Below are 19,137 nucleotides of genomic sequence, written 5' to 3'. Positions count from 1 at the left end.
AATTTGGAACCGACGGTCTGTTATGGTTATTGTTTAATCTTTCCAGAGTGTTGTTGCAATGCACATTTGAATCTAACCCCTGCTCAGCAGTGCTAAACTTTGAGCACTGGAGCCTCCAATAAGCTCCACCCAGTAGTTTATATTGCCAAGTGTAATAGAAGAGGCTTCAAATGACTGGTGTAAGAAGAAGCTGATAGAGTTGAGAGAGCTCTCTGATTTACAGAATCCAGAAGTAGCTTGAAACTACAGGAAATCTTTGCTGCTGAAACAAAAACAAAAAAAAGGGGTCATGCTAAGTAAAGATCTTCCAGATATTGAGGTAACGGCTTGTGTTTTCTCTCTGCACAACTACAAATACTGTTGTTGATGGTCACTCTACTACAAAATCAAAATTATTTGTTGTCCATCTAAAAAATTGTGTGATCGTTTTTATTTTTTTAACTATGCACGCATTTGGGTTATATTCTTTGGATAAACGATGTGTTGTGCTAAGATTGTTCCCTAATAATCATGGCAAGTCACATGAGTTGTTGAGGAATGCACTGAGATTGTGGATTGACCTCATCTAAACCTGTCAAAGTTGGCAAATCCAGGTCCGCAAAGTAAAAACACTGACACATTTTGGCTTTAGTGTTTCTACTCAACTTGCAGGTAAACAAGATTGTTTATTTGGGGGGGATGGCATTAGGGTGAGCAGCCTTCAAAAATGTTTTCTTACACTTTCTGCTTAGTGTCAAGGTCGCCTTACTTTAGATTGTTCTTGTTTTGTTTCTAACCCAAATAATATCCTCAGCTGTTGCCTTATCAATTTTACTAGAAAGCCTTGAGTAGCTGTTTTTTTTTCTAAATCACTAATATAAACATTGTATAATTGATTCATTTGACTGTTTAAAAGTTAAAGCATTTGAAAGTTTCCATTGCATTTTTTTCTGTATGCGGCCCTCTAAGAAAAAAGTTTGGACACCTCTGATTTAAGTACTTTGTTAACAACATGACTATGTGAAAATGCATTTGCAAAATACATTTATCCCAGTACAACTGAACAACAAATTGTATAATAATCTCCAAATCTAAATTGATTGAAATGATTATGTGGGGTTTTCTCTTACTATATTCACTTGTGTCAGAATGGCTCTTTTAGTTGCAGATCAAAACATTCATTACTTTTTTTGTGTGTGTGAATCCTCAACTGGTCCCAAAACCACAGTGCAATGACCTGATAGCTCTTTGGTATCTTATCTACTCGACCCCAACCATTCAAACAAGCCAACTTCTCAGAATGTTCCATAAAGTCAGTGTTTTGCCCTGAAGAGAGATAACAGGTATGTGAGCAAAAAAACAATGCAAAAATAAAAAGTTATATAAAAAAAGGCGCAAGGGGAAAAACAAGAATGTGTCAGGCTAGGATCAAGATGAGGACTCGGATGCAAAGTGACCAAAATAGGAATTTATTCTGACAGGCTTGAGCCGGCAAATACCAAAAACACCTCAAAGAGGGAAAACAAGGTGGCAAAACGAAATTGAAATTCTCTGAGCAAAGCTAGACTACAAAGGAGGAGAGTTATTTATCAAAATAAAATGGGAAGTGACAATCCAACAAAAAAGACAACAACCCACAAATCATAACGGTATGACAGAATGTGTATAAGCGTACATTATGCACAAAATAAACATGTCACATTAACTCATAACTCGTAAAAGATAAGAACTGACAATTGTTTGATTGTTTAACTTTTTTTAGAGCATCTTGGCTCTGAATCCAAGGGTCAAGACTCATGCTCAGATCATGTCCACGGCCAGCAAGAAGAAAGAAAAGAAACACTGGAAACGTAATCCTGACAGAAGTTGCGACGTATGTGTTTGACTTTAACATAATGTTGTGTTAACAACTCTAAAAGCATTTACCTTAATTCCTCAAGAATTTTTTTTTTCATTTCTTTTCTCAGTCCTGTGTTAAGTTAGAGAACAACTTTGATGATATAAAACACACAACCCTGAGTGAGCGTGGAGCTCTTCGAGAAGCTCTGAGGTGAGAATCGAATAAGTCCTATTATTGACCACATATTACAAATGACATTAATAAATGTGACATTCCATCCAAACATGTAACTTTGATTAACTCGATCAGCACTTCGATTGGCCGAACTATACAATCAAATGACTACGTTGCCAATTGTGTCAATTTTGTGATTAGGTGCCTCAAATGTGTGGATGCTCCTTGTCAGAAGAGCTGTCCCACTAACTTGGACATCAAATCATTTATTACAAGTATCTCTAATAAGGTACTGTACAAACTCAGGGCTGCATTTGAGTGTAAAAACCGCTCTGATAATTGTGAAGTTCAATGTGCGTGTTTACTGTATATCCTACATGTCAGAACTACTATGGAGCAGCGCGGGCCATCCTGTCTGACAACCCTCTTGGTCTAACCTGCGGAATGGTCTGTCCCACATCAGAGCTGTGTGTTGGGGGCTGCAACCTGTATGCCTCTGAGGAAGGTCCCATTAACATCGGAGGGTTGCAGCAATTTGCTACTGAGGTAAAAACAAACACAAAGTTGCAAACAAAAAAAAATATTTGCACTGAATGAGCACAAAGACACTAATAATGTTCTACTGCTGGTTTTAGCAATTTAGAGGCAATCTACCATCCAAGTGCAAATAAGCTGGATGGATTTGGAGGCTAGCCTAATATGTTATATATGCGTATTTTCACAGGTGTTTAGTAAGATGGGCATCCCTCAGATTCGAAATCCTGAGCTACCACCACCCGATGAGATGCCACAGTCTTACCATGAGCCAATTGCTCTTATTGGCTGCGGCCCTGCTTCCGTTAGCTGTGCCTCTTTTCTCGGCCGCCTCGGATATGATAAAATTACCATATTTGAGAAACAGAAATACACTGGAGGGCTAAGGTATTGATACTCTATTATATTGACCGGTGCAGTTTGTTGTGAGTTGTATAATATTAACGGAGAAAAGTCAATCACACATCTTCAGTCCTGCATAAAACTAGTGTCTCAATTAAAAGCTAAAACTTACTGTTTGTTGTTAAGGTTTAGTTTTTCCATTCTGGCTAGTATTCATACTTTGACATGTGTGAGGCATATTTATATACAGCACACATTTTGAGAAAAAAAATTACAGGAAGTCTATCAACAACATAATGGAAAAACCAAATGACCTTTGTCCTCTCATGCAGCACAGCAGAAATCCCCCAATTCCGTCTCCCATATGAGGTTGTCCAATTTGAAATAGACTTGATGAAGGACCTTGGAGTTAAGGTATGATCTTTGATAACTGTTTGCTATGTTCTTAAGCATGTACAGTAAAGATACCTCCACCAACATACAGCCACCAAAAATAAAAAATAAATAAAATTTTTGAGAAAATATTCTGCCACGCAAAATAGAAATGTGGTACAAGTAATAGGATTTTAAAAATATATCTTGCTATTTGTATAGTATTTTAAGTCTTTTCTACACGCTTCCTAAAGAGGTCTTGCTTTGTGATCCATACCAGGTCGTATGTGAGAAGGGTCTTGGTATAAACGGAATGACTCTGACTTCTCTGAAAGAAGATGGATTCAAAGCAATCTTCATTGGAATTGGTGAGTCCTCTTCAACTTCAACGAGAAATGTATTTTCCAATGGGGAAATTAAATTAGGTTGCTTTAAGAGATGCTTTGCAAAGCAAGACATATTTAATAAAAAAAAAAAAAAAGCAAAATAATGAAAATAAAACTGTACCGTGTATTATCCCAGGATGGCAAAATTATGAAATTTATGATAAAAATATGACATTTTTACTTTGATAATAACTACAGTAATAATTTTAATAATTTATATCATTAAACTTTAAAATTTCCAATTATTTCAACAACTGTGCAGAGATGGCTTTGTAACACAATAAAACTTTTTTGTAAAGTAATTATGGGTTTTGTGTGTGATTTTAGGTCTACCTCAGGCCAACAGAGCAAATATCTTTCAGGGTTTATCCATGGATCAAGGCTTCTTCACATCCAAAGATTTTCTGCCCATGGTGGCCACAGCAAGCAAAAAAGGTTTTGCAGTCCGCACACATGTAAACGTATACACACTCACTCACCCTCTCTCTCTCTCTCTCTCTCTCTCTCTCTCTCTCTCTCTCTCTCTCTCTCTCTCTCTCTCTCTCTCTCTCTCTCTCTCTCTCTCTCTCTCTCTCTCTCTCTCTCTCCAGGGATGTGCCAGTGTCGCTCCACCCTCCCCGAGTTACGAGGAGTGGTGATTGTTCTGGGTGCCGGCGACACTGCTTTCGACTGTGCGACCTCTGCCCTCCGCTGTGGAGCCAGGAAAGTGTTTGTCTGTTTCAGGAAGGGATTCACCAACATCAGGGCTGTTCCCGAGGAGGTATGGGTGTGCATTGACGAATGGATGTGGATAAGCAGAGAGTGATTAATGTCGCTTTTTGGTCAGATGGAGTTGGCTAAGGAGGAGAAATGCGAGTTCCTCCCCTTCCTCTCTCCCCGAGAGGTCATTATGAAGAACGGACATGTCGCCGGATTACAGTTTTGTCGCACTGAGGAGACAGAGGATGGAAATTGGTTGGAAGATGAGGACCAAGTTGTACGGTTGAAGGCAGATTACATCATCAGTGCTTTTGGTTCCATGCTTAGTGAGCCGGCAGGTAATCAGACGGATGGAAGGGGTCATCATTTTTTGTCAGCCCTAATGCCTTTGCAACATGATCCACTAAAGTGCACCTTCATAATTTAGATTTCAATTTATTATTTTTTGTGTGTGTTTGTTGCATGTTTATTCTATCTGCAGTGAGTGAAGCTATGTCTCCAGTCAAGATGACTCGTTGGGGTACTCCCGAGATCAACTCTGAAACCATGCAAACTAGTGAGCCCTGGGTGTTTGCAGGGGGAGACATTGCTGGACTGGCAAACACCACCGTGGAATCAGTCAATGATGGCAAACAAGCCTCATGGCATATTCATAGATACATACAGGTAGTGAACCACTGCTTCTATCTTTTTGTCTTTCTGTCTAACCCTAAAATTTAAATTTTATTTCAATTAATCAGAGAAAAAAAAATATTCAAAGTAAACAACTTCATTGGAGCAAAGAACGAGTGTAAAATTATGGGTTAATTAATGAGCTATTTATTATATAGAGTATTTGTATAATCCTTTCTGTTTTCATTCTGCAGTCCCTCCATGGCCAGACAGTTGATACAATTCCAAAGATGCCATTGTTCTACAGTGCTATTGATCAGGTGGACATCAGTGTCGATGTTTGTGGAATAAAGTTTCCCAACCCATTCGGCTTGGCCTCTGCCCCTCCCACCACTAGTGCAGCCATGATCCGAAGAGCTTTTGAACAAGGATGGGGTTTTGCGCTAACCAAAACCTTTGGATTGGATAAAGTAAGTGCATACTTGCTTCAAAATGCCGAATTGTGTATAGATACATAATATACAAAGATCCTTTGCAGTGAGTTGATGATATAATTAATAGCCAGATTATTTTCTTCTGTCTCTGCAGGACCTGGTTACTAATGTTTCTCCCCGTATTGTACGTGGCACCACTTCTGGTCATGTATTTGGACCAGGTCAGGGATCATTCCTCAACATCGAGCTGATCAGTGAAAAGACAGCAGCCTACTGGTGTCAGTCAGTTACTGAGCTTAAGCAAGACTTTCCAAATAATGCAAGTTTTCATCACTACTTATTATATTTTAATTTCGGGCTTTATATTTTTCTATTGCAATCAATTTTGGAACATGTTTTTTCAATCAGGTTGTGATCTCCAGCATCATGTGCGGTTACAACAAGGAAGACTGGACAGAACTAGCTCAGATGGCTGTGGTAGGTGTTATACATGTCATGTTACAGATTTGTTGGTTTGAAGATAAAATTGACACGTACATATCTTTTCAGAAATCAGGTGCTGATGCTTTGGAGTTGAACCTGTCCTGTCCTCATGGGATGGGAGAGAGAGGCATGGGGCTGGCCTGCGGGCAGGTACACTCACTCACTCACTCACTCACTCACTCACTCACTCACTCACTCACTCACTCACTCACTCACTTTGGAAGCGTTGGTCATTTAGAATGTACATCAAACATTAGGACCCTGTGCTGGTGCGTAACATTTGTCGCTGGGTGCGAGCTGCTTCTTCCATCCCATTCTTTGCCAAACTGACACCAAATGTTACCAACATTGTCGATATCGCCAAGGCTGCCTATGAAGGTATGCATATATTTTCCTACTCCAATCCACTTCTTGCATGACTTGTGGCTCCATAACCTAAAACAAATGTGTAATTCAGGTGGGGCAGATGGCGTTACAGCCACAAATACAGTTTCGGGTATGATGGGACTGAAGGCAGATGGTTCACCCTGGCCAGGTGTTGGAGCTGCCAAACGCACCACATATGGAGGGGTGTCAGGTAAAAACATATACGTATCAACAAACGTGCCACATATTTTTAGTTTGCAGTTTCTTGTAAAGGTACCTGACACATTTGTAATAATGCAATGCCAAAAACCCATCTTGAATTCATGATCCAAGTCAAAGTTGTATGAACATCATTAAGTTGAGAATTCAAATTTAGCCAGTTACAATATTGGATCAGTCTCAAATTTCCAGCTCTACATTCTAATTCAAATGAAATTCATCATTGGATCATAATAAAGCTAAACATTCTCGTTTGAGTCTATTTTTTTACTTTTTGAGGTATGGATGAATAAACATTAATAGAAATTTATGAATCACTGCCACATGAATGGATTTGTATGATCATTTGTGCAGGCAATGCCATCAGACCAATTGCTCTCCGAGCTGTATCCGCCATCGCCAGGGCAATTCCCGGTTTTCCAATTTTGGCCACTGGGGGAATTGACTCAGCAGAAACCGGTTTACAGTTTCTTCATACTGGTGCCTCAGTGCTACAGGTGACAATATCATGACATGTTTTTGTGCTAATTTATAATTTGCTGGTTGGCCATAATAAGTCACATGGTTTTACTACCTTACAGTTATGCACATAATTTTCATTTCAATTTAATAGCATCTTTTTTTTATATGGTTTGTTTGACTAAAAAAGTGTATACACAGGTGTGCAGTGCTGTTCAGAACCAAGACTTCACTTTGATTGAGGACTACTGTGTGGGTATGAAACAATATTTTTGTATTTGCTATGATTTGTGAACTCATCATGTTGAGTGTTCTGTGTATGCATAGGTTTGAAGACCTTGCTCTACTTGAAGAGCCTTGAGATGAAGGACTGGGAGGGACAGTCTCCTCCAACAGAGAGACATCAGAAAGGAAAACCCATTCCGAGACTGGAAGACCTTGTCGGACAGGTATTGTTTATTAACTCTGGTGACTTTAAAATGATAAAATTGATAGAAATTGATTTGATTGAATTGATTGAAATGAGGAAATGCTTGTGTAGAGTCTCCCAAGTTTTGGACCATACCTTCAGAAGAGGACAGAGGCCATTGCACAATATAAAAAACATCTCAGAGAAGCTGAGGGTGCTGATGTGATGGAAGCCACCGTGTCCAAAATGAACACGCCTAAAAAATCTGTTCCAGCTGTCAAGGTATTGTGTGTGCAGAAACACATACAAAACTATAGTTTGGTATACTTTGTTCTAATGAAATGTAAAAACAAAGCTTTGTGTACGCTCCACATAAATGCATGTTTTTTTTCATGAATATTTATTTTCTGGCTCTTTGTTTGCAGGATGTGATAGCAAGAGCGTTGCGCCACATTGGAGCCTATCAAGAGCTTAACAACATGGAGCAGGTATTTATTGATGTCGCATTTACTTGCGTCAAACTAGGATAACATTACATTTTGGAAACATTTAAACAATTCATTTTAAAATGTTGGTCTCATTATGATATTTCTTTTGTCCTACTCATCAGGTTCAGGCTCTGATTGATGAGGAGATGTGTATCAACTGTGGGAAATGTTACATGACCTGCAACGACTCTGGTTATCAGGTATATACAATAAATTCACACAGAATTCAACTATGAGATGACATGTTAACCAGTGAAGATAAGCAGTAAAATGTTTTTTTTATAAATTTATATATTCTTATTGTTATCCTGCTTCCCCTTACCTTTAACAAGTAACTGAAGTGGGCAGCACAGTCTCATACTCAGAGGATCTTAGTTTGAACTTCAGCCCAAACACTTCTCGTTAATGTTTTCTTGTACTCTGGTTTCCTCTCATGTTTTAAAAACATGCTTGGTAAGATAACTGAAGACTCACAGCCCACCGGTGTGAAAGCAAGGGCGAGTGACAGGCGACAGGTTCAGGGTACATGCCATGCTCACTTTTGACCCTTAACAGAGTAGGCAGTCAAAAAATGGATTGATGCTGGCTTGGCAGATTTGAAAGAATTAGTGTCATTATCTATTTATCCTGCCTCTTTTCACCAACATTTGTGTCTTAATGACATTACTTCTTATCTCTACAGGCTATAACGTTTGACCCAGAGACCCATCTTCCATTTGTGACTGACAGCTGTACTGGATGTACTCTATGCCTGAGTGTCTGTCCAATCATAGACTGCATCAAGATGGTGAACAGGACAACACCGTATCAACCCAAGAGGGGTGTGCCAATTAATCCAGTCTGCTGAAGCAAAAGTCATTCACCCTGTCTGGCTTTTAACACATGGATGAAATCTGTCACGAGATCTGTATTTACTCATATTTAATTGTGCAATTCTTTATCAAACCAATTCTGTTCCCTTTTGATCATCAGACTTGGACAATGCAGTATATACTTCTTTTATGTGTTGCATGTTGATGTTGTTTTAGTCTAAGCAGCATCCTGAAACATCCATTTTTTGTCTGCCTACTTTTATTGTCGTGTCTCTGTAAAACTGTGATTTATGGAAGTCATACGATGGTTGCATATTCATCCTGTACTGTAGCTTGTAGTTTTTAGCCTGCAGTTTGAGACACCTCATTACATGACTGCACTGAGCAAAATCTCATACATACATTTTGAGAAATTTACATGCATTAACTATTGTGATTGGTATTTTGTGGGCCAACTTATCATTTGTGATACCCAATTGATTGTGACCAATCAACATTGGTAGTGATTATAGTTTTTAAAAAAATTAACAATCTGAAATGATGAGAATGTATAATTATATTGTATTTATATTGTTTTAAATAGACAATATACAGCAGCCAGAGTTTCCTTCGGGATCAATAAAATATCTACTTTGACTTGTCGAGTCATTCCACTATTGTTAGTGAGGATAGATACTGTAAAAACAGTATGAGATGGCTGTCATTACCCTCCAATACAAAAGGTGGCGATACTGAGCCCTCTGTCCTGTTGATTAGAAGACGCCCATTTTGCTTCCACTGATTCGGGCGTTGTGTTTGACGTACGTTCGCGCAGAAGAGGACAAAGAGCTGCAATGGACGGGTAAAATGTCCTCAATTGTGGACGTATACGTCTGAACGCTCGCGTCTCAGTAATGCATGAGATATATCTAATGTGACGCAAAATTGCGTTCTTAATTTTAGACGTGCTAACTGTTAGTTGAGCTGTAAAGCCCGACATTGTACTGTTGCAGGACCTTATGACAGCTAGCTAAACTAAAAGTCCAAACATGAACTGGACTGGTTTTATGAGGTATTACTTGTGATTTTATAGTTAGAACGATATTGTAAGGAACTGTAACTTACTCAAGTCTGATGTTTAACACTACGTTTTATCAGAAGTTTCCTATTAATTTCAGTGTTAGCAGTGGTAGTCGCAGGCTTACAGAAGGTGTAACAGAGGGCGTAACTTTATGGAATATTATATTTATTTAGTCGAAATTATTACAATCTATTCATCTAATCTATTTATCCAACTACTTTTCTTCCCCCCTTATCAATGCACTCTTCAGTGATGTTGCGGTTGGTGTGAAGGCAAGCATTCTTATTTACTATTTGATCCTTATTTTTTTACTGTTACATATCATACAGTAAGCAATAATATTGTGCATGAGTGAATTTGTTATTCCTGCTACTCAGATACAAAATTATAACCATTTTGTGTATTCATATTGATAAAATCCTTGCGGGTATCTTCACTTGTTTCTCTGATCATTTTTTCCAGAGAGGCTCAGATGAGCTCAGTATGTACGCTAGCAACCCTAGCTCTATGGCAGGTAAGAAAAGCATTTGTTTTCTTGTTAAATTTAAAGCTAACATAACATGTAGTAGACTAGTGCTGTTAAATATTTTTTGCACTGTTGTGTATTCCTACTTTTGGGTAAGGTGCTTGCATATATGTGTTTTTGCAGCAAATGGCAGTGACACGAAGAAACAGCGTCTGGATGAGTCACCTCCATCGAGAGTTCTTCACATCAGAAAACTTCCCAATGAAGTATCCGAGACAGAAGTCATTGCACTGGGTCTTCCCTTTGGAAAAGTGACCAATATACTGATGCTAAAGGGGAAAAACCAGGTTTGAACCATGACATGGTTTCCCCCTGTTATTGTCAAGTAAAATGAATTTATTTGTGATTCACTGATTTTTATTTTCCCTTCAAGGCATTTCTGGAGCTCAGTACAGCAGAAGCTGCCATTACAATGGTGAACTACTACGCAGCTGTTACACCACAGGTTTGAAATGCATTCATGTGAATTACTGTCACACATGACACAATTAATATTTTCCATTTTTGCTTAGCCATAATGTGAATGCATTTTATAATCTCCGGATTGTTTTCTTTAGGTCAGAAACAGTCCTGTTTTCATCCAATATTCTAACCATAAGGAACTGAAAACAGACTCTGCGCTAAATCAGGTATTCACATTGTTAAAAACAATAAAACAGCTCTCAGCATTACCAACCTTAATCTGATGTTGGATTTTCTCATGTTCTCCCAGAGAGCTCAGGCAGTGCTGCAGGCAGTCTCAGCAGTTCAAGATGGAAGTTCTCCATCATCTGACCATGGCGTTCTGGACCTTGCTCCACCTCCCAGTCCTGTTCTGCGTATTATAATAGACAACATGTTTTATCCCGTGACTCTCGATGTTTTACAACAGGTATTACATTTTGAACCGAGCATCGCACGCACATTGCATGCTTGTAAAATATGAAAACATATTTTTTTTTCCTGATAGTTTTGGTTGTATCATCACAATTCATTTTTTGACACTCAATTGTTGATCTTTTGCTCATAGTTTGTTGATTGTTGTTCATAGATTTTTAACTAGACTGGAGAGACTAAATTCCTTTTGTTGTTTTAAAAATAATTTTCAGATATTCAGTAAGTTTGGGACTGTGATGAAGATAATTACGTTCACCAAGAACAACCAATTTCAAGCACTCCTGCAGTTCAGTGATCCTGTCAACGCCCAGCAGGCTAAACTGGTAGGTCTTGGTTTATATGTTAAAGCTTGTGACCAATAGCACAGTATAATGACAAACTGTGTGCACTGTCATAATATAAACCAGTGTAAAAAGTTATTATGTGAATATCAAGTGATGTAATCCATTCATCCATCATCCAAGTTATATGTGTGAAACGTAAATATTTTCCATTAAAATGCAGAGTTAATCCCATTTAATCTATCACAACATATAGCTCAGTTTGATTGCAAGGACGATTTAACTGTACAGTAAAACAATGTTGTCTTTTGCATTCTTCCACAGTCTCTTGATGGACAGAACATCTATAATTCATGCTGTACTTTGAGGATCGATTTCAGTAAACTGGTCAATCTGAACGTCAAATACAACAATGATAAGAGTCGAGATTACACCCGACCAGACCTACCTACTGGAGATGGAGATTCAAACAAGGATCATTCTTTATTGGGTAATTAGAACAACTGCAATTATGTATTTGCTCATCTATTTACATTTACAGGCAAGGTATACTGACTTTTAATGACTATCATCTATGCTTTATAGTATGACTGATTTTTGGTACCATTCTAGATTTGTTTTTTTCTTGAAGGTACACCATCTGGAGCGCTAGCATCGTACTCAAGTGGGGCGGGTTACTCGTCCTCTCTCTCCCTCTCGCAGGGTGCAGGTACTGCGTTCCGTCTATTTTTGTTGTCACTTTTTTGATGATGATATTTTTACATAGGTCCGAGCCTGTAAAATTGTTCAGTATTCCTTTAGTGATACAAAATTTGTTTAATTGCAAAATGTCGTCTGCATGTCACTTTTATATGTTGGTGAATGTTGGGTATGAATACGGTTTGGTTTGTGTTTTAACTCCTCTGCTTTAAAAAAATAAATAAAAAGACGCCTAACATGTTCCTGTGACATTGAACATATCACCATTCATAGTTTGATGGTGTATGACATTTTCAAGAATATATTTTGCTTGCTAACAGGAGCCATTAGCCCTCTGAGCGCCGCAGCAGCTGCGGCAGCCGCTGCAGGACGAGTCGCTCTGTCCGGGTCTGGAGTTTCAGGAGTTCTATTGGCATCCAACCTCAATGAAGAGGTACATTTGGCCATGCATATTATCTTGAGTGCTAATTTTACTCTTAGTATGGTATCTTTGGTTAAGTACCGTCTTTGGTTAAGTACCGTATTTTTCTAACTATAATACACCAGATTATTTGGTACCGTATCAATAAACGGGACTGTTTTCATACATAAATTACACCGGATTATAAGGCGCATTATTATTTCTGTACGATATTGGAAGCAGGCTGTCATTTACCTTTCGGCGGAAATGCTCAGCTCACTTTCAGTCTGACTGGAGCATTACGCGAGTACGACTACATTTCCCATAATGAGCCCCAAATTATAACCCGCAATCGAGTGGTGCGCTTTGTGGTCCGAAAAATACGGTATGTCTAAAATGTGTCTTCTCAATTTTTAGTATATTTCTGAATATTAAACTAACACAAATGATCATGAAATACAAGACATTTATTCTACTATTTCTGAACACAATCTTACATGTATTTTGTACTTAGTTATCTGTTAACTGTCAATTACCCCTCAAATTTGCTACATTGTTATATCTGTAACAACAATCTCTTGTTTGAATGACCTTTCTGTCCGAGACTTTCTTTCTACTATTCCAATCCATCTTTGCTCATCTCCCTATTACGAGCGCCTTTATAGTGGAGTGGTGGTTTTCACATTTGTCCCCATTTGTCAATGTCTTTGTGCAACTGCCAACTGTCTTCATCGCCGCCTAGCGACAAATCGGCACATGGTAGCAGAACCTCTAAGATTGAACGCAAATTGTTCTCATTGTTGGAGTTACAATTTAGAGGGCCGGTAAAGCGAGACAACATTGGCACTTATGTGATAGGACTATTAGACATTATTTCATTACTACGATTCACCTTTGAAAAAAGCTCAGAAGAGATTTAATGGTATTTTGGACCAGAAGGGTGGTATACTGACTGACGCTCACTTTTTGGGCGGAGTTTGCTTGATTTGACATCAGCCTGACTATGTCACGGAAGGAAGCGATCACAATTCCTCATTGGAAATCATCACTTAAAAAAAACAGCACCAAAATTTACATGGACATCATATTTTATATTATATATTTACCAATCATTTGATTGTTAATGTTTGTATTGGAAAATAGAAAATGCTTGTCTTATGCTTTTTAAGTAGCATTTTTACATACATATGTATCTTTGTCTGTCAGAATTGTCACCTGCCAATACCCTGATTACTGACTTCCAGTTATTTATTGCCGCTCCCTTTTGGTTTGATCTGTTCCGCCCATCTTTCATTCGTGTACCGTATTTATTTCCTCTTGTTTGTTTCCATGTTCTTTTCCTACACTGATTAATTCATTCAGCAGTTTATGTTTTTGTGTGCGTGTGCGTGCGCACGCCTGGGGATTTTTGTGCGTGTGTGTGTGCCTGTTGTGAATCAAGCCAGCACTCATTCACTCCGTTGATGTTCCACTGATGCTGTTTACTGACCTCTGCTTTGGTTTTTGTCCTCCTCTCCTATCTCCTTTCCCTGCCTCCTTTCTTTCCTTCTCTGCTCCTCCCCTTCAACCACATATTGTGTTTATTTGTCCCTGCATCCTTTACTATTGTACGTCCCCCCCCATTTTTATTTTTCCATTTTTGTAATGCGGTCTCACCCAACTTGTGCCATTGTCAACATCTCCCCCAAACAATCTTTGCTCCAATCGTCATCATCATGGAAACCATCATCTCCCCTTCGTCCAATGCTGGGTGGTCTGATCTCTACCTTCGTCTCTCCTCTTCTTCCTCCTCTGCTCCTCCTCTTCCTGTCCTCTACTCTGCGGTCTCTCTCTGTAAAGATGGTCACGCCTCAAAGTCTCTTTACCCTCTTCGGTATGTTCAATCTCTACTTTTCAATCTGTTTATCTCTCTCTGTTTATCCAGTTTGCTCTACTTTTTCTTCAGTCATATCGCGGACATACTTGTTTCTCGTAATCTCTCAATAATGATACCCATTTATCTATTACTGCGCTCTCAATATTAGAAGATTAGCAAGTGTATACGTGGTCTGGTGGTCTTTATTACCTAATGAGAACAAAACTTCTAAATTACACGCATTGATCAACTATATATAGTGGGGCAAGCACCTGCAGATTCACAGATTTGTGGATTTTTTTTTTTCCAGTTTCGGCCACCTAAACCCATTTTTTGTGCAAAACAGATGTTGGTGGTTTGGGAGGTTTATTTTTATTTTATTTTTTATTTTAAATAATGATTTCATTTCCCCCCCCCAATCCATTTCAATGGCTGTCACTTATTCACACAGCAGCTCAATACAGATTTTTTTTTTGCATTTGTTTCTGTAATGTGAACGATTACATGAAGCGATCAGATTTAGCAAATCAAATGTTTGTCATGTACTATTATTTTGAAAACATTTATATTACATTACACTCCAAATCAAGCAAGGTCTTTGCTTCAATCTTAAGTTGCTACATGGGATGAGTTGTGTGTTGGTTCTCATCACAAGAAAAGATTCATTGATCACACAGACCACGGCATTCAGTTAGACTTTCCCATGTCTTTTGGGGGGGGAAAAAATGTATGAAATTGCTTCCTCTACTTTTCATTTCTTATCTCCATTCAAACAGTGAAATTGTGAAGTTGGAGCTACTCCCAAACTGAATGTTCTTACAATCTTAAAGACTGTCAACCAGCCCCTCTGACATTTTTCTCTTCTTAAATTATTGCTGTACGTGTATGTCATTCTGAATTTACTCTCCAAAGTTCCTGTGCAGCTTTTTCTGCTTTAGGTCAGTGCACATCTGTGTTTCTAAAAGGACGTTTTTGGCTTTCACCATTCATCATATTATATTTCAAAGCTGCTCTTTTTTTTTTTTTTTTTTTTTTTACACACACACACGTGCAAAATACGTCGTGGTTGACAGTCCTATTTAAAGTGTTGTATTCAAGTGGCAGACAATTGGGAAGATCCTGTCCTTTCTGATCCTTTGTCTCTCTAGCACTAACTGAATTCCTTCCATCCTTCACACTTTTATCTACGTCGGCTCCTCCTCTCCTGCTCTGTCTTTTCTGTCCTCATACTCTCTCTTCTACACTTTGTGCTCTCTCTCTCTGTCTGTCTTTCTCTCTCCCTGTCTTGGTCCACCTCTCTCTCTGTCTCTCTTTATGTCTCCATTTGTTTAGGTGTCTATGGTGATGTGCAACGGGTGAAGATCCTCTACAATAAAAAGGACAGTGCACTTATACAGTTATCAGATGGCAACCAGGCTCAACTGGGTAAGTTTTTATTCTCCAGGCTGTTTCTTCATATACATATTGATATTTTGTCCCCGTTGAGCAGTTCATCATAATTTAGAATTATTTAAAAAAATACTCATTAAACAGGCATGAAAGATTGTAAATAATTTGACACATACACACATTTTTTCCCCCAAATGTCTGTATTTGTCTCGCTTTGTCTGTAGCCATGAGCCACCTGAATGGTCAGAAGGTGTTTGGTAAAGTGATGCGAGTGACATTGTCCAAACATCAAACTGTTGCTCTACCCAGAGAAGGGCTGGATGACCAGCTGCTTACCAAAGGTAAGAGCACAGACACTTGGACCACACATGCTGACACTTTATACTATGTTCCTAGAACCTGTGACAATAGACTTAAATGTTGTTGTTTTTTCTTTCCTTAGATTTTGCTGGATCACCGCTACATCGCTTCAAGAAACCAGGATCCAAAAACTTTCAGAACATCTTTCCTCCTTCTGCAACGCTACATCTCTCCAACATCCGGTAGAGCTCATAGAATCCAGCATTCTTTCTGTTTTCATTCACCTACATTTGCTACAAATGCACAGATCAATGAAACCCAATACAATGGTGTGTACCTAATGTTTGGGTTTCCGGATGTTGACTTAAGTCGCTGTTTGCGTGGGACATTGTTGTATTCTCCTGTTTACAACGCATCGTCTTTGTCCAGGGACGGCATCGGAGAGGAGGACCTGCGTCTCTTATTCTCCAATGGCGGGGGGACGGTCAAGGCCTTCAAATTCTTCCAGTAAGAAGCCTTTGAATTAATCTGCATTGTCTCTGTTCAAATAGATCAATCAAATCATTCCGAGAAGGCCATGGACCGCTATGTAGAATCCAAAATCTGATTGGTTAATAGTCTTAAAAAAAAAAATTCTGAATGTCGTTTGAATTGTACAGGGCCAGCAATCCTGTGTGAGAAGGCCTTGGGAAGTTTCCACTGAATCTTTTGAATTAATCGAGACAGTGTAAATCCAGCCTTAATGTTCCTTGTTTTGATAATAGTCACATTTTAATCTGTGTCCATCGTCCTCTAGGGACCGCAAGATGGCCTTGATCCAGATGTCGTCAGTAGAAGAGGCCATCCAGACGCTGATGGATCTTCATAATTATGACATGGGCGGAAATCACCACCTCAAAGTTTCCTTCTCAAAGTCTACCATCTAAACTTGAGAGCAGACTTGAAAGTGCCGTGCCGAACAAGGAGGTCGCTCTCATTGTACATTATTATCAAATCCACACAAAGAGCGTCAAATTTAAGATTTCTTCCGTTTTTTTGACCAGTAGAAGGCCAGAATGTTGTTAACATTATTAAAAGTCAATACTAGTGATGTTGTGCCTGCCTTGCTAGTGCCGTGCTCCTTCCTAAAGTGTGATCCAGCATCACAACAGTTTGAGCCAGGCCTGCAGTCTGAGTAGACGCCATGCCCATGTCAGTAAACTGTATGATGGACATGTATGTCATGTTGTAACTTGAACTTCTCAGCCCTCCCCGAGTGATTCAACGTTTAGCCAGGTCGGCAATGAAAATCACTTGGCGTTTTCAAGTCTTTCTAGCAGGCAGGGTTTGCTGTTAATCTAGTGAACAACCACAAATGAAACAAAAGGGGAATACAGTACATGGGAGTTACGTGTATTACATGAATGAAGTTGACATAGATCACGGGTGTCAAACTTTTTTTTTTCCACGGGCCGCATTGTAGTCATAGCTTCTTTCAGAGAGCCATTATGACTTTCAACCCAAATAAATGTAGGAGCAGTAGATGTACAGTAAAAGCTACAAAACAAACAACTTTTCAAATCAGACGAGTAAAAACTGGTCAAATGTAAAATAAAAATAAAAGATTAAAAGTGAAGACAATTTGCAATTCTAGTCGGGATGGGAATCTTCACCATCAAAGCGATACGATACACATCTAGATACACTGCCAACGATTCGATGCATTCACGATTCACGGAATTGCCAATGATAAGATGCGATATGATTCTCCTATCTCCTGCAATACGGTACGATTTAATTTTAAAACAATGCGATCCAGTGCGATACGATGCAACTGCATCTTACAGGTCGTATCGATTTTTCCAATGCATATCGGTGAATCTTCCCAACCCTAAATTCTAGTAATGACACACAAATTTGATGCACAATTTGTCTTTGCGGGCCACATAAAATGATGTGGCGGGCTGTATCTGGCCCCCGGGCCTTGAGTTTAACACCTGTGACATAGTCAACTATAATGTTTTGTTCAAGTCTTTTTGTAAAACTCTTCTGGATGACGTTTCATCACGTGTTCATGGTCTGTGTCTCTGGTTTTAGAGGAGACTGTTTAGATCGAAGTACATGTGCCTTTAGTTCATTTGGATCTAACACTTTTCTTGACAATTTCAACAGATTATTTTAGCATTAGTATATCCCCATGCATTACTTAGTTTTTACATTCTGTTGTTTTTTAAATGACCAACCATTTGTGTTGCAGCTGATGTCAGCTTTTTTTGTGTTTTGTGTTTTTTTTTTTTTGTAGCTCATCTGTTTCTGTTGTGCGCATCCAATTTTTATTTTAGGGAATCCTACCATTTTATACTTATAATTTGTGAAAAAAAAATCAGATTAGCACATTTATTTTGTCCTATCAGCAATTAAATTTAAATTGTGTTGTATGTGTTTTCAAATCAGGATGTCTATCCTCTCTGTCTTGCCTGTCAATAAACTTATCTTTGCTCTCCTTTCTCTTTCTGGTCGGACATATTTGTAGTTTTTTAGCCAAAGTAGAGTTTACTTGCAAAATTTTTGATTGATTAAAAGCTGTCAACAGCAGAAGACTTATCATACATACATAAATACATGTAACAATAAATCCCCTCACAATACTTATGAACAAGTCTTGTAAACAAGCACTGCAGTCAAGTTGGAAAACATGTAGGAATGCGGCCCCCGAGGACTGAAGTTTGTTACCTGCGGTGTAATGAGTTGTGTGGATTAATGCATCCAACAAAGGAACATTTTGATCTCTCCACTTCTGCATCCTTGAGTTGCTTGATCTACAAAAGTCAAAAGTGAAAATAGGAAAGCGATGCTTGGTTGTCATCCCCTTTTGTGCTTTTTCTAGTTTCATTAATAATTGCACCAAGGACACCGTCGTTAGCAGTGACCCATAACTATAACGAGTACACCGACCTTTATATGAAAAATAGGGCCGCATCTGTAGTTAAAGTGCACTTCTCTGATGATCCACAAGAGGGCACCGTGATGATATTGGCCACTTCAACTCAGCATCGGTTATGCGGCCTCTAACCTAAACAGACAATAAATGAATTGGGACAAAATTCCACGTATAAATAACTACGTCTAACTGACTAAATCAGCTTAGGTACATTTATATTTTG

General features: G+C 38.7%; 2 protein-coding genes across 3 annotated transcripts; both read left to right on the top strand.

Annotated features, from left to right (window-relative positions):
- Positions 1-162: 162 nt before the first annotated feature.
- dpydb (dihydropyrimidine dehydrogenase b) lies at positions 163-9,244 on the top strand. Its single transcript, XM_085929654.1, has 25 exons — positions 163-319; positions 1,742-1,852; positions 1,947-2,029; positions 2,195-2,282; positions 2,378-2,539; positions 2,718-2,914; positions 3,202-3,283; positions 3,522-3,609; positions 3,955-4,062; positions 4,218-4,387; positions 4,454-4,664; positions 4,808-4,992; positions 5,193-5,408; positions 5,527-5,691; positions 5,781-5,849; positions 5,922-6,005; positions 6,113-6,233; positions 6,313-6,432; positions 6,795-6,937; positions 7,101-7,155; positions 7,227-7,348; positions 7,441-7,590; positions 7,734-7,796; positions 7,919-7,996; positions 8,479-9,244. The coding sequence occupies exons 1-25, from the start codon at positions 290-292 to the stop codon at positions 8,641-8,643; spliced, it is 3,066 nt and encodes a 1,021-aa protein (XP_085785780.1). The 5' UTR covers positions 163-289; the 3' UTR covers positions 8,644-9,244.
- Positions 9,245-9,368: 124 nt separating this feature from the next.
- On the top strand, positions 9,369-18,473 carry LOC147046342 (polypyrimidine tract-binding protein 2-like). Of its 2 annotated transcripts, none has more exons than XM_085929656.1 (17): positions 9,369-9,449; positions 9,919-9,940; positions 10,131-10,182; positions 10,318-10,481; positions 10,568-10,639; positions 10,752-10,823; positions 10,907-11,065; positions 11,283-11,393; positions 11,676-11,841; positions 11,983-12,060; positions 12,371-12,483; positions 14,290-14,323; positions 15,638-15,730; positions 15,919-16,035; positions 16,137-16,236; positions 16,424-16,501; positions 16,791-18,473. In XM_085929656.1, exons 1-17 carry the CDS (start codon positions 9,442-9,444, stop codon positions 16,918-16,920), a joined length of 1,569 nt encoding a protein of 522 aa, XP_085785782.1. In that variant the 5' UTR covers positions 9,369-9,441; the 3' UTR covers positions 16,921-18,473. The 2 variants fall into 2 exon arrangements, with proteins under 2 accessions (XP_085785782.1, XP_085785781.1); XM_085929655.1 differs by lacking the exon at positions 9,369-9,449 and adding an exon at positions 9,478-9,659.
- The last annotated feature ends 664 nt before the right edge of the window (positions 18,474-19,137 follow it).

The sequence above is a fragment of the Syngnathus leptorhynchus genome, chromosome 14, assembly GCF_054491065.1.
Source record: "Syngnathus leptorhynchus isolate UIUO chromosome 14, UIUO_Slep, whole genome shotgun sequence".
Lineage (NCBI taxonomy): Eukaryota > Metazoa > Chordata > Actinopteri > Syngnathiformes > Syngnathidae > Syngnathus > Syngnathus leptorhynchus.
Note: the sequence above shows the minus strand (reverse complement) of the source record. Positions and strands in the feature narration are given on the sequence as shown.